Consider the following 10,982-nt stretch of genomic DNA (forward strand, 5'->3'; position numbering starts at 1 on the left):
TTCAGGTGATTTAATGAAGGTAAAACACAGTGAATGGCCGTGCGTAATGGCACTGCGCTCTGACGCGGCACTTCTCCGGACTGGAGAAGCTGCTGTGGCTACAGGGATTTCGTGAACTGAAAGAGAAGCTCTTCATATATTGTTTAGATACAATAAGAATCGCCCACATTCATAGACCAATGCAGGCTGAATATTTAATTTAGCACTGAACTTATTTGGCGACACATTGTCAGCTTTGGGCACGTTACTCACGCAGCGGACTGCAGACAGACAGACAAATGCATAATGAGTTTTGCCGAAACTTTGAATATATGGAGTGAAACTTTGAATATATAGAATGAACTTTGAATATATTGAATGAAGCTTTAATATACTTTTAAAAACTTGATAATACTGAATGACATCCAAAACCTAGTTGTATCCTTTTCATCAAAGTGATAGCCTGCTGAATTCGCTGGTTTTACAAAATGGCATCAGTTGAACTATTCCAATACTTTCTTGAACTGGAAAACTTTTTTGCCACAGGTTGTACTCCAAATGACACTAACAGTTTGGAGACTATATCACGTCACCTTGAGGATCATATCTCTATTATTGCGACATTCACAGTACTTATGAGGAATGTTCAACAAAACATTGCTGAAAGGACATTATACGTCATTCTTGAAGGAATTTATGAGTCTCTCAGGGAGATGTTGGCGGAAATAACATTACAGCTGGAAGCTGATGTACAAGCTAATGGCATGGGCATCCATTCTGCGTCTCAGAGAGGAAGGCCTAAGTAAGTAATATTTAAATAAGGGTATGGGGATGGAGGCTGATGCAGGCCAAGTATAATCTCTACTTAGTACATGGTACAATAAAGAAGTTACAAACTTGTTATAATGTATTATTATATAGACATTATTATAGGCTTCAACCAATTTATTCACACAATGTGAATTAACACATTAACATATTTGGTTTTTTATTTGTTTTTTTTTTCTTTAAAGGTACAACATACCAGCTGCTCAGCTGATTCACATGCGGGATTTAGGATTTAGCTGGATGGCCATATCTCGGATGCTGTCTGTAAACATACGAACACTGTACAACCACAGGACACAGCTCGGTCTGGTGGACTATGGGAGTTTCACTGACATTGCAAATGTCGATCTGGATCGACTTATTGCTGAGATTCTCAGGCAAACCCCCGGTTCCGGAGAGACCTATATCACTGGTAGTTTGAGAGGAAGAAGAATCAGAGTTCAGCGTTGGCGGGTACGGGAGCGTTTAAGAACAGTAGATCCAGTGGGGCGAGCCTTAAGAGGACGAAGGGCAATTCAGCGGAGGGTCTACAATGTCTCTGCCCCAAATCAAGTGTGGTATGTGTTGTTTTACTAATTTGATTAACATTAGTTATTTCTCCCTAGCTGGTCAATGACGCAATTCACTGACCATTAACTCATTGAAAATATTGATACAAGGAACATTCTTATTATCAAGTAGAAATAGTCGTACAGCAAAGCCAATGAAGTTACATGTTTATGTACATCCAGTACATAACAATACTATAATAATAATAATAATAACTAATTTCTTATTTCAGGCATATTGACACAAACCACAAGTTAAATCCATGGGGATTTGTGTATCATGGAGCAGTTGATGGCTACAGTCGCTGCATTACCTTCCTGAGATGTTGCACAGACAACCGAGCATCGACTGCCTTGCATCTTTTCCAGGGTGCTGTTGATGTATTTGGACTGCCAGATCGTGTCAGGGGTGATGCTGGTAGCGAGAACATTGATGTTGCACGGTTCATGATTGAGAATCGAGGAACAAACAGAGGAAGTTTCATGGTTGGACGTAGTGTCCATAATCAAAGAATCGAAAGATTGTGGGCAGAAGTAAACAGGGTTGTGTCAGGATACTATAAAGACCTTTTCCTCTTTATGGAAAATTTCGGACTTTTAGACAGCACTGACCCTCTTCACATTACAGCTCTTCACCATGTTTATCTTCCAAGAATTAACAGATCTGTGGATGAGTTTGTGAGCCAGTGGAACAACCACAGCTTGAGGACAATGGAGAGTCGGTCCCCACTGCAACTGTGGACAATTGGAATGCTCCAACTTCCTCAGCATCAAAGGCCACTCAATCGTGTACCTGTGCAACCCCCTTATGATCACCAGTGGAATGTGGAGTTAAGGCCCATCAACCCCTTCACTGATGATGGAAATCATGGAATTGAACTTTTTGTCAGAGCATGTGACCTGCTTGAGAGATAGTCTACTAGCTGCAGTAAATCAGTTGTTACACTGTTACACTGTGGTGTCATACATTGTCATATATAGACTCAGACATAACTAAGTAATTTTGAGAAATGTGTGTACAGGTCCTAGGACTGAAGATTTGCTTATAATGTGCTTTTCTTTCATAACAAAATGTGATGTTATCACCACATAGATATGTGCCATGCTTATTATATTCAGTTGTGGATGAAGTATTCAGTTCTTTTAGTTAAGTAAAAGCATATAAGTGTAGAGTAGAAGTATACAGTTTCATACAATGCAAATACTCAAGTAAAGGACCTGAAATCTGTATTTAAGAAGAATACTTGGGTAAATGTACTTAGTTACTGTCCACCCTGATTATATTTTATATTATTGTACATAATGCATTAATTTAACCCTATTGATGAAGATAAACTTAAATAAATTCATTTTGTGTACAGTTTTTCAAATCGAAAAAATATGACAAGTCCCGGATGCACATATCCTGTAGACACTGAAATGACAATGAACCAGTCCATACAAAGTAGGAATATAGAACCATTTATTAACAAGGCCTTACCATAACCTTTAGAGGAAATAATCTGTGCTAATCACTCAATTGCTGTGGGTCATATCAAAGGGTGGAGATAAATGACATACATTGTCCAGTTGTGAACTTAAAAGTTCACCAAGTGCGCATTATTAAATCTGAAACAAAAACCATGGCTTGAAATATATCTTCGAAAGTAACAAATAGCATTTCTACTTATATTTCTTCATGCCTATATTCAATACTGTCTCTAGGAAAAACAAAATGAAATAACAGCAATTATTTTTGAAAAACAAACAAGCAAACATCCTCATCATAACTCAAGCTCTAAAAGCCCTCCATAATATTACCTCTCACGCTCTTCCAAACCCCGGTGAATTGCGTATGGCAAAAGTCATATCAGATTTGAAAGCAGCGTATTCTGCATGAACTGGAATGCGAAGAATATTTTCACAAGTATTCGCTTGTGGAAATCGGGAATGGGTGATGAACTCAAGGCTTGGCTTTGGGGAGAAGCCCAGTGCTGGGACACTGTCACATCCAGTGAGGAAAACAAGAATATCCTCCATAGAGACGTCATTTTCACCTGTAAGACATAAAAAAAAAGAGTATCACAATTAATGATGACTATGACTATTTTCCTAAAGTCATTAAGTATTATACCACTAAAGTGATGCAAAGTGATGTAAGAGAGGTGAGAAGTTAAATTCCCCTAAACCAGCATTAGGCATTAGTTTTTATTTTTGAAATGACATGGTACTTTGAAAGGACAGCTCATAATGCTATAGACTAGTGTTGTGTAAAACTATAAACTTCAATATATGTTATGTATTCAATCATACACTCTATGTAACCTAATGAAATATGTTTAGAGCGGCTAGGTAGCCCTGAGAACAGCTGTGTTTTGGGATAGGCTATGCTGTGGAAAAGTACCTAAAGTTCCTAATATGGTGTAAACAATCAGGACACCTTTATAAAACAAAGGCAGAGGATAAGCAGGTTCAAAAACACCCGACTGGCCTGAAATAACACCCAATAGAATCGGTCCGAGTTAAAATAAAACTTCAAGATGGGCTGAACCTCCTCAGGTCAAAGGCTACAGAGGAGCAGAGCAAACAAACAAAAAATAAATAGATAGGAATTGATGAGGACCATAAGAAATCCAGGCTAATTTTGCTCAAAGTTTGCTGGACGCATAAGAAGCCATTACAACCCAGATATGATTATGAATGTGCAAGTAGATAGATAGTATATCTACAAATATACGGTATACTTTTCTTGTGGAGAAATACAACTTTTACACTCTATTCTTACCAAAACCCTAACAATAGGTCCAGAGAAATGGAGCTGGATTAGGTCAAGCTCCACCTCTCTGCATGTCCATTGGCTCTGCAGTGAGCACCACTTGCAAAGGATGGTCCCAGAGCAGTTGGGGGTTCAGTGCCTGAGCTTGAGGAAGCTTAAGCAACAAGGGTACTTTGGCTGTATCCAGAAGACGAACTGGCACCTCTGCAGCTACTAGTCCACACTGAATATTTGGTCAGAGCTGACAAACATTACTGCTGCCCCAATTAATGTATTTATAATTCATATAAACTGTCTTACATAGTGGAACGTCTCAATTAAAATGATTTTTTTACCAATGTCATGTACTATTATGATGCAGCCAAAACAGTGTCTGTTGTCTTGATGAAGCACTGTCCAAAATGCCAAACTTACATTCAGCATCCTGAAGGTAGTCTTGCCAGAAAGCCAGGGTACGGCACTCTTCCTGGAATGCATTACTCCCTCTTTCAGAGTGAATGATCCGGAAGAGATTCTCTACATCAGCAGCTGTTAAACTCTTTTCAGGCTTCAAAAAAAGGCACTTCATCTGTAGAGGGTATCTCTGGAGAGCATCTAGGACACCTAGAGACATTAAGCCATCTCTGAACCTATTAAAAGGGAAACAAATTGGAATGTGGGGAAGAGTGATTTGAACCACAGCCACTGCAGAAGGTTCTGTACCATGCTCTACCAACAGAGCCACATGGGCACCCCTACAATGAATTTCAAAAAAAAAAAAAAAAAACTTTGACTTGCACTGGTGCACTATAAAATGGAACTCTACATCCATCATTGAAATTGTTCTTATACAGTGGTAACATAGTTTCTATGGCAGCAGCTACAAACATACCTTTCAAAAGGTGCACGGGTCCGCTGGAGGACATACCAGTGAGTCAAGTCCAAAGCAGTCTCTTGTTTGTTTTGCAGTGTTATGCGAACATTGTGACCTGCAAGACTGATCAAGCCGGATGCCTGTATAACTGCATCTTGCAGTTGTGATTCAGTCTCAGCTTGTAAGATCTGAAAACATTAAAATAACATTAGGATATGAGAACAGTAAATATTTATTGACTTTTATTTAGTATTAAGACATACAACTGTTAGCTTTACTGTTTAACTTGCGTGTTAATGAGTGCATGAAAAATGAATAATTTGTTAATAAATTCAATAGAATCAAAGGAAAATGTGCTCACCGACTGCACCTGTGACCTTGTTTCTTCATCAGTAATATGTTCAGTTTTGACCTTTACATTGTCCGGACCTTTCTGAAGACACTCATACAAGAGTTCAGACAGGAAACATGGACTCTGTCCCCCATGAGCAATTGACATTGCCATAATCTGGCCAGCATTGAAGTATCCATTATCTTTCATCGCTGTTATCAAATGAAATTAAACATCACATGTGAAATGGTTACATCAGAAAGGCTGATTTTTATCAAAATTTCCAAAAAGGTATTATAGATTAATACAGTATTAATATAATGTTGTTGGTCTGAAGCTGAGCACTCTTGGAGGTGGCTGAGGACAGAATCCAAACTAAATTCCATAGGATCATGGACAGTAGCACCCATCCCCTCCATAAAACACTGGACAGACTCAAGAGCACATTCAGCAACAGATACAGACTCCCCACTGTTCAAGAGAGCATTACAAAAAAATCCTCTCTGAAAACTCATTTAATCATAGGTACCTTTGGAGTTGCATGTGAGGACTTTAGCATCAGGTGGACCTTCAAAGATGCCAATTTTGTCCTTGATTTCATGAAGACAGAGTCGGAAAAACTCCCGAGTAGGTCCTCCATTGTCCACGGCACCCTCAGATATGCCATAGTCATCAGTAAACTTGACATCTACCTTCTTCTCGGGTGAAAAATTGGATCTGCCCAGGGCTCTGGATGCTCCATCCCACACACTTCTTCTTATGATATTGAAGCGCACAGTGCTGTCATTATTTACTCTAGATGAAATCTGCTCCATTATTCTCTCTAAAGTCATCTTTAAATCACTGGAACAATAATAAACAATAAAACAAAGTAATTGTTAGTGTCAATGGCAGTAACTCATATACTGAACTATAATCCAATATCCACAAGTTATTAATATTGATTAAAAATCCATTTTCCAAATGCGATGAGGTAAAGGGATAAGGGAAAGAGTTTTACTTTTTTCTTACTTTTCCAGAAGTATTTAACCTACTGATATATATTGCACGTAAAATGCAAAGAGCATGAGAAGAATTTACAACACTGAAAACCACCCTTCATCCATAGAGGCACTGAAACCACTAAATCAATGGCCTTCACACCTTGTATTAAAATGCACTTTTTGTGATCTGATTGCAATCAGATAGCGCTTGACCTCATTAAAGTACAGGTGTACAAAAACTCAAAACGAGTCACATTGAGGATGGATTGTTATTCATACATCCATACATACATACATACATTCATACACATGAAATATAATGCATGTTATAGCACAGGTAATCTCCATTCAGAGAAGTTTTTACACCAGAAAAAATAGATCTATTTTATATTGTTGACAAAATGACCACAGAAATGACTGGATAAAAGATAAAGAACAATAGGTTGCAGCTTGCTTTTTGCTACTTGTCTCTAGGCTAGAAAATAAGTTGTTATCCTGGATTACAACACTTATATTTTATATAATATCTTCTACTGACCTCTCACTCGCACTGGAATCTAAAGACCTGGAAATAGCTTCCTGGAGATCAGGGTCATCAGAGAGGTATTCTTCCTCAAATAGGTCAAGGTATGTGCTACAAAATAAAACAAGAATATTTTATAATTAAGGTACAAATATGATGTTTGTTCACACAGACAGTTGCATTACCACTGGACAAAGACCTTCCTTGATGGTTTAATAACTTAAATTTTCTTGAATGGACAGTGCATTATTTAAAGATGTAATATATGCCATTTGACAGCTGCCTGTTGTAAACAAACGTGGAGAGGACAGAGTGGGAGGTTCTCAGATTAGGCGGTGGCTGCACATCATTTAAAGAGCTCTCAGCGAGCGCATATGGCAACACAATCAGCATGTGGGATTGTGTGGCGGTGTGTATATTTGTGCTTATGTAACCACTATGAAACAATCAGAAAATAATGTTATATTTCTCTGATTCACCAGTTGTCTCACCACTGCTCACTCTCCTTGTTCACTCTCTATGTCACTCTACCACTGCTGCTCTCTCTCTTTCTCTCTGATGCCCCACGCAATGAAGTAGTGATAATGATGTGTAACTTGACCATGTGTCTGATACAAACACAAATGAAACAGAATGGACCCATGGACTTGCTTGCACTAACATACACCTGTCTGTGGGCAGGCAAAGGACTATTTGTTCCTCAGAGAGGTTCAGATCAAAACAAATCCAGAGGGAGTGCAACTTTCTTCTCGGTTCAGGACACCATGACTCCACAATATATTTACACAGAAAATTCTTTGCTGACAATACTGTATGAGAAAAATTTAGAAAAGATGGACCTGTACGATGTGCTGGATGAACTATTGCCCGACGCACTGGGTTGAGTGGGACCGTGGGACACACCGGAGGTCCTATTCGCAAAGATGCAATGCCTTTTACCGCTTGCATTGACAGTGGGGACAACCGACAACCCATGAGTGTTGCCAGTGGAGATGTCAGGAATTCCACTGGACATGGTGAGAGTTTCATCAGTAGTGATGACACCAGCACTAGTAGACACGGTGAGGGTGTCAGCTGGGATAGAAGGTGCATCAGTGCAAATAACTTGGGTAGCAAAACACCATATAACTTCGTCACCACTGTACATGGAAGGGGTATGACTGGAGTGGGAATGGGCCTCAGAAGTGGAGATGTCTGGGACAACTTCTTTGGAAACATCAGGCGCACTATCAATGGCTGTAACTGTAACATGGAAAATTAACTTTTGAGCAACATTTAACTTATACGACAGTGAGCATCAGCAACACATTTAGGGCTTGTACAATACATGTATTATGTGGTAGATTTTTTAAAAAGTGTATTTTTTTTCTGTGCAAAATTATTAGTTGAAATAAAATTGATTTTTTAAGAAAATACTTAACATATAATGTAATAGTGTAAAAATATTTACCAGTGTCAGATATTTCTGCCAAACCAGAGTCATTTGTAAAGCTGCTTTCTCCATCAGAAAATGACTGTAAATGCAAACAGATAAATACAATAACTTTTATGGATCCAATAGACTATACTAACAACAAAAGATTGTAACAGACTTTTGTATTATGACTGAGCATACTACAAGTAACTGTTTAAATCAAGTGTAAAATACAGTATTGCCATTGTGACTACCACTGTCATAAACATGTCTTGAAATCGTCAGTACTACTTACAGATTCTTTTTCCTCACTTAAAATGATCTTGTCAGGCCTGACATAAATGGACTTCTGATGAAACAGTTTTTTCACAAGGTCTCCATTCAAACTCTGTGTGGGGGTAAGGGATGGCTCAACTAGTTTGTTGTAGCATGGTAGCAGGATTTCTAACCTAAGGGAAGGAAAAACAGACTGTACATGAAAATTCTGTTGAAGCTAAAAGAGCACACTACACTACAAGATTTAGTGTCAATACATCATTCGTTGCCCGGGTTGTACTTGAACACTGGCTGTTGTGGAAAGGCCTTTAGTAAATGGGGTGCACACTCTAGGTGAGCTACCAGGACACCTCAGTTCAGTATAACTTAAATGGAAATGTTACAACCATAATGCATTGACAAAATGTGTGTTCATCTTGTTATATATCCCAGCAAGCCTGTCGGAAATCAGCAGCAGCAAAAGGGAATGTAAAATAATAAAATAATATTTTAATTCACAACACACAAGCACTTAAAATGAAGCTTTCATTGTATAGTATGTTGTGGTATTCGTGCAAATATCCAATAAAAAGAGGTAACAAATATGACAAAACAATTCCAAAACTTACCTGCATCCCTCCACAACTGGCTGGAAGGCTGTTTTTATTGCCTGCATTACTGTGTCAGAATCCCAGTCACAGCTGAATTCCAAGGCAGACTTGATGTGGCCATTATCAAAAAGCCATGCTTTTTTGGCACGCCTTGGCACATGTGTAGCTTTGTGGTCGGGCAGGAGAATCACCTCTTTGAAAAAGGACTGAGCCACAGAACGTGAACTGCCTTGTCCCTGAAACCTTAGAAACATTAAACAAAATATATAATTCTGTATAGAAACAGGCAGTATTAACAGTAATTTATTACTGTATTCATTTATGTATTTTGTGGTTGGTATATGCCATTAAACTGTGTTACAGTGATTAATACAGCAGTAATACCATTTTTTAATTCCATAGTAATTATCTCCGTAAGGCATAATCTCATTATGCATTTGTCTGTCTGTCTGCAGTCCGCTGCGTGAGTAACGTGCCCAAAGCTGACAATGTGTCGCCAAATAAGTTCAGTGCTAAACTAAATATTCAGCCTGCATTGGTCTATGAATGTGGGCGATTCTTATTGTATCTAAACAATATATGAAGAGCTTCTCTTTCAGTTCACGAAATCCCTGTAGCCACAGCAGCTTCTCCAGTCCGGAGAAGTGCCGCGTCAGAGCGCAGTGCCATTACGCACGGCCATTCACTGTGTTTTACCTTCATTAAATCACCTGAAAACTATATCAAGCTAACCATACAGACCTACATACAGACCTCTACACACAGCAGAGTGTTCCGTTAATAGTTCGGCTTTTTTTATGAAGGAGACGCCCTGTTACCAGGGCTCATTATAGCTGCACTGAGATATAGAATATGATCTATATCGTTATATGCACTCTACTGAGAGCCCTCATCTAGTTTAAAATAAAGCCTAGCTATTCTTACATCTTGTGTCTTGGGCCCTTTCTTGTGTACGGGCGGAGATTGTACACAGGGGCTGTTGTGGGACACTCCTGTGAGGTGGAGAGTATGCTCAGTTTGGCCTGATAGGCAGCTGCCTGGCCTGCTGTAGGCCTGCCACGGTTAAAAATAGAACGAACTTCTTCGTTAGGAGAACGTGCAGGGTATTGGGCAGGGGTAGGAGCAGGATTTTCACACGCATTCGCCAATGTGTTTATCATCTCCTCGTTGCTTAAGATTGCTGCAACGACATTGCGAGCGGGCTGACTCATTGTGACTTTCTGCTGCAGCATCCACTCGTCACACAAGATGGCCACAGGCACGGCCCTGAAGTCTGACGTCAGTCAAGTTTCATTCAATATATTCAAAGTTTCATTCCATATATTCAAGGTTTCATTCAATATATTCAAAGTTTCATTCAATATATTCAAAGTTTCATTACATATATTCAAAGTTTCATTCCATATATTCAAGTTTCATTCCATATATTCAAAGTTTCATTCCATATATTCAAGTTTCATTCCATATATTCAAGGTTTCATTCAATATATTCAAGTTTCATTCCATATATTCAAAGTTTCATTCCATATATTCAAGGTTTCATTCCATATATTCAAGGTTTCATTCCATATATTCAAGGTTTCATTCCATATATTCAAGTTTCATTCCATATATTCAAGGTTTCATTCCATATATTCAAGGTTTCATTCCATATATTCAAGGTTTCATTCCATATATTCAAGGTTTCATTCCATATATTCAAGTTTCATTCAATATATTCAAAGTTTCATTCCATATATTCAAGTTTCATTCCATATATTCAAGTTTCATTCCATATATTCAAGGTTTCATTCAATATATTCAAGTTTCATTCCATATATTCAAGGTTTCATTCAATATATTCAAGGTTTCATTCAATATATTCAAAGTTTCATTCCATATATTCAAGTTTCATTCCATATA

General features: G+C 38.3%; 2 protein-coding genes across 2 annotated transcripts; one reads left to right on the plus strand and one right to left on the minus strand.

Annotated features, from left to right (window-relative positions):
* The first annotated feature begins 324 nt into the window (after positions 1-324).
* Positions 325-2,270, plus strand: LOC132892147 (uncharacterized). The gene is made up of 3 exons (XM_060930541.1): positions 325-781; positions 993-1,364; positions 1,589-2,270. The coding sequence occupies exons 1-3, from the start codon at positions 468-470 to the stop codon at positions 2,268-2,270; spliced, it is 1,368 nt and encodes a 455-aa protein (XP_060786524.1). The 5' UTR covers positions 325-467.
* Positions 2,271-3,119: 849 nt separating this feature from the next.
* On the minus strand, positions 3,120-9,291 carry LOC132891189 (G2/M phase-specific E3 ubiquitin-protein ligase-like). Its single transcript, XM_060928655.1, has 10 exons — positions 9,099-9,291; positions 8,510-8,663; positions 8,251-8,314; positions 7,640-8,042; positions 6,816-6,911; positions 5,824-6,137; positions 5,325-5,506; positions 4,982-5,151; positions 4,525-4,739; positions 3,120-3,391 (listed from the first exon to the last, which is right to left on the minus strand). Exons 1-10 carry the CDS (start codon positions 9,143-9,145, stop codon positions 3,159-3,161), a joined length of 1,878 nt encoding a protein of 625 aa, XP_060784638.1. The 5' UTR covers positions 9,146-9,291; the 3' UTR covers positions 3,120-3,158.
* Positions 9,292-10,982: the final 1,691 nt, after the last annotated feature.

The sequence above is a fragment of the Neoarius graeffei genome, chromosome 9 (assembly GCF_027579695.1).
Source record: "Neoarius graeffei isolate fNeoGra1 chromosome 9, fNeoGra1.pri, whole genome shotgun sequence".
Taxonomy (NCBI): Eukaryota; Metazoa; Chordata; class Actinopteri; order Siluriformes; family Ariidae; genus Neoarius; species Neoarius graeffei.

What these genes read in the sequence shown, in the direction of transcription:
- LOC132892147 (XM_060930541.1), top strand. Translation starts at nt 468, where the DNA reads ATGGCATCAGTTGAACTATTCCAATACTTTCTTGAACTGGAAAACTTT. An exon ending in TCTCAGAGAGGAAGGCCTAA is followed by an intron (nt 782 to 992) that starts GTAAGTAATATT and finishes TTTTCTTTAAAG; the next exon opens with GTACAACATACCAGCTGCTC. An exon ending in TCTGCCCCAAATCAAGTGTG is followed by an intron (nt 1,365 to 1,588) that starts GTATGTGTTGTT and finishes TTCTTATTTCAG; the next exon opens with GCATATTGACACAAACCACA.
- LOC132891189 (XM_060928655.1), bottom strand. Translation starts at nt 9,145, where the DNA reads ATGCAGGCAATAAAAACAGCCTTCCAGCCAGTTGTGGAGGGATGCAG. An exon ending in TAAGTGAGGAAAAAGAATCT is followed by an intron (nt 8,315 to 8,509) that starts GTAAGTAGTACT and finishes TTGCATTTACAG; the next exon opens with TCATTTTCTGATGGAGAAAG. An exon ending in GGCAGAAATATCTGACACTG is followed by an intron (nt 8,043 to 8,250) that starts GTAAATATTTTT and finishes TCCATGTTACAG; the next exon opens with TTACAGCCATTGATAGTGCG.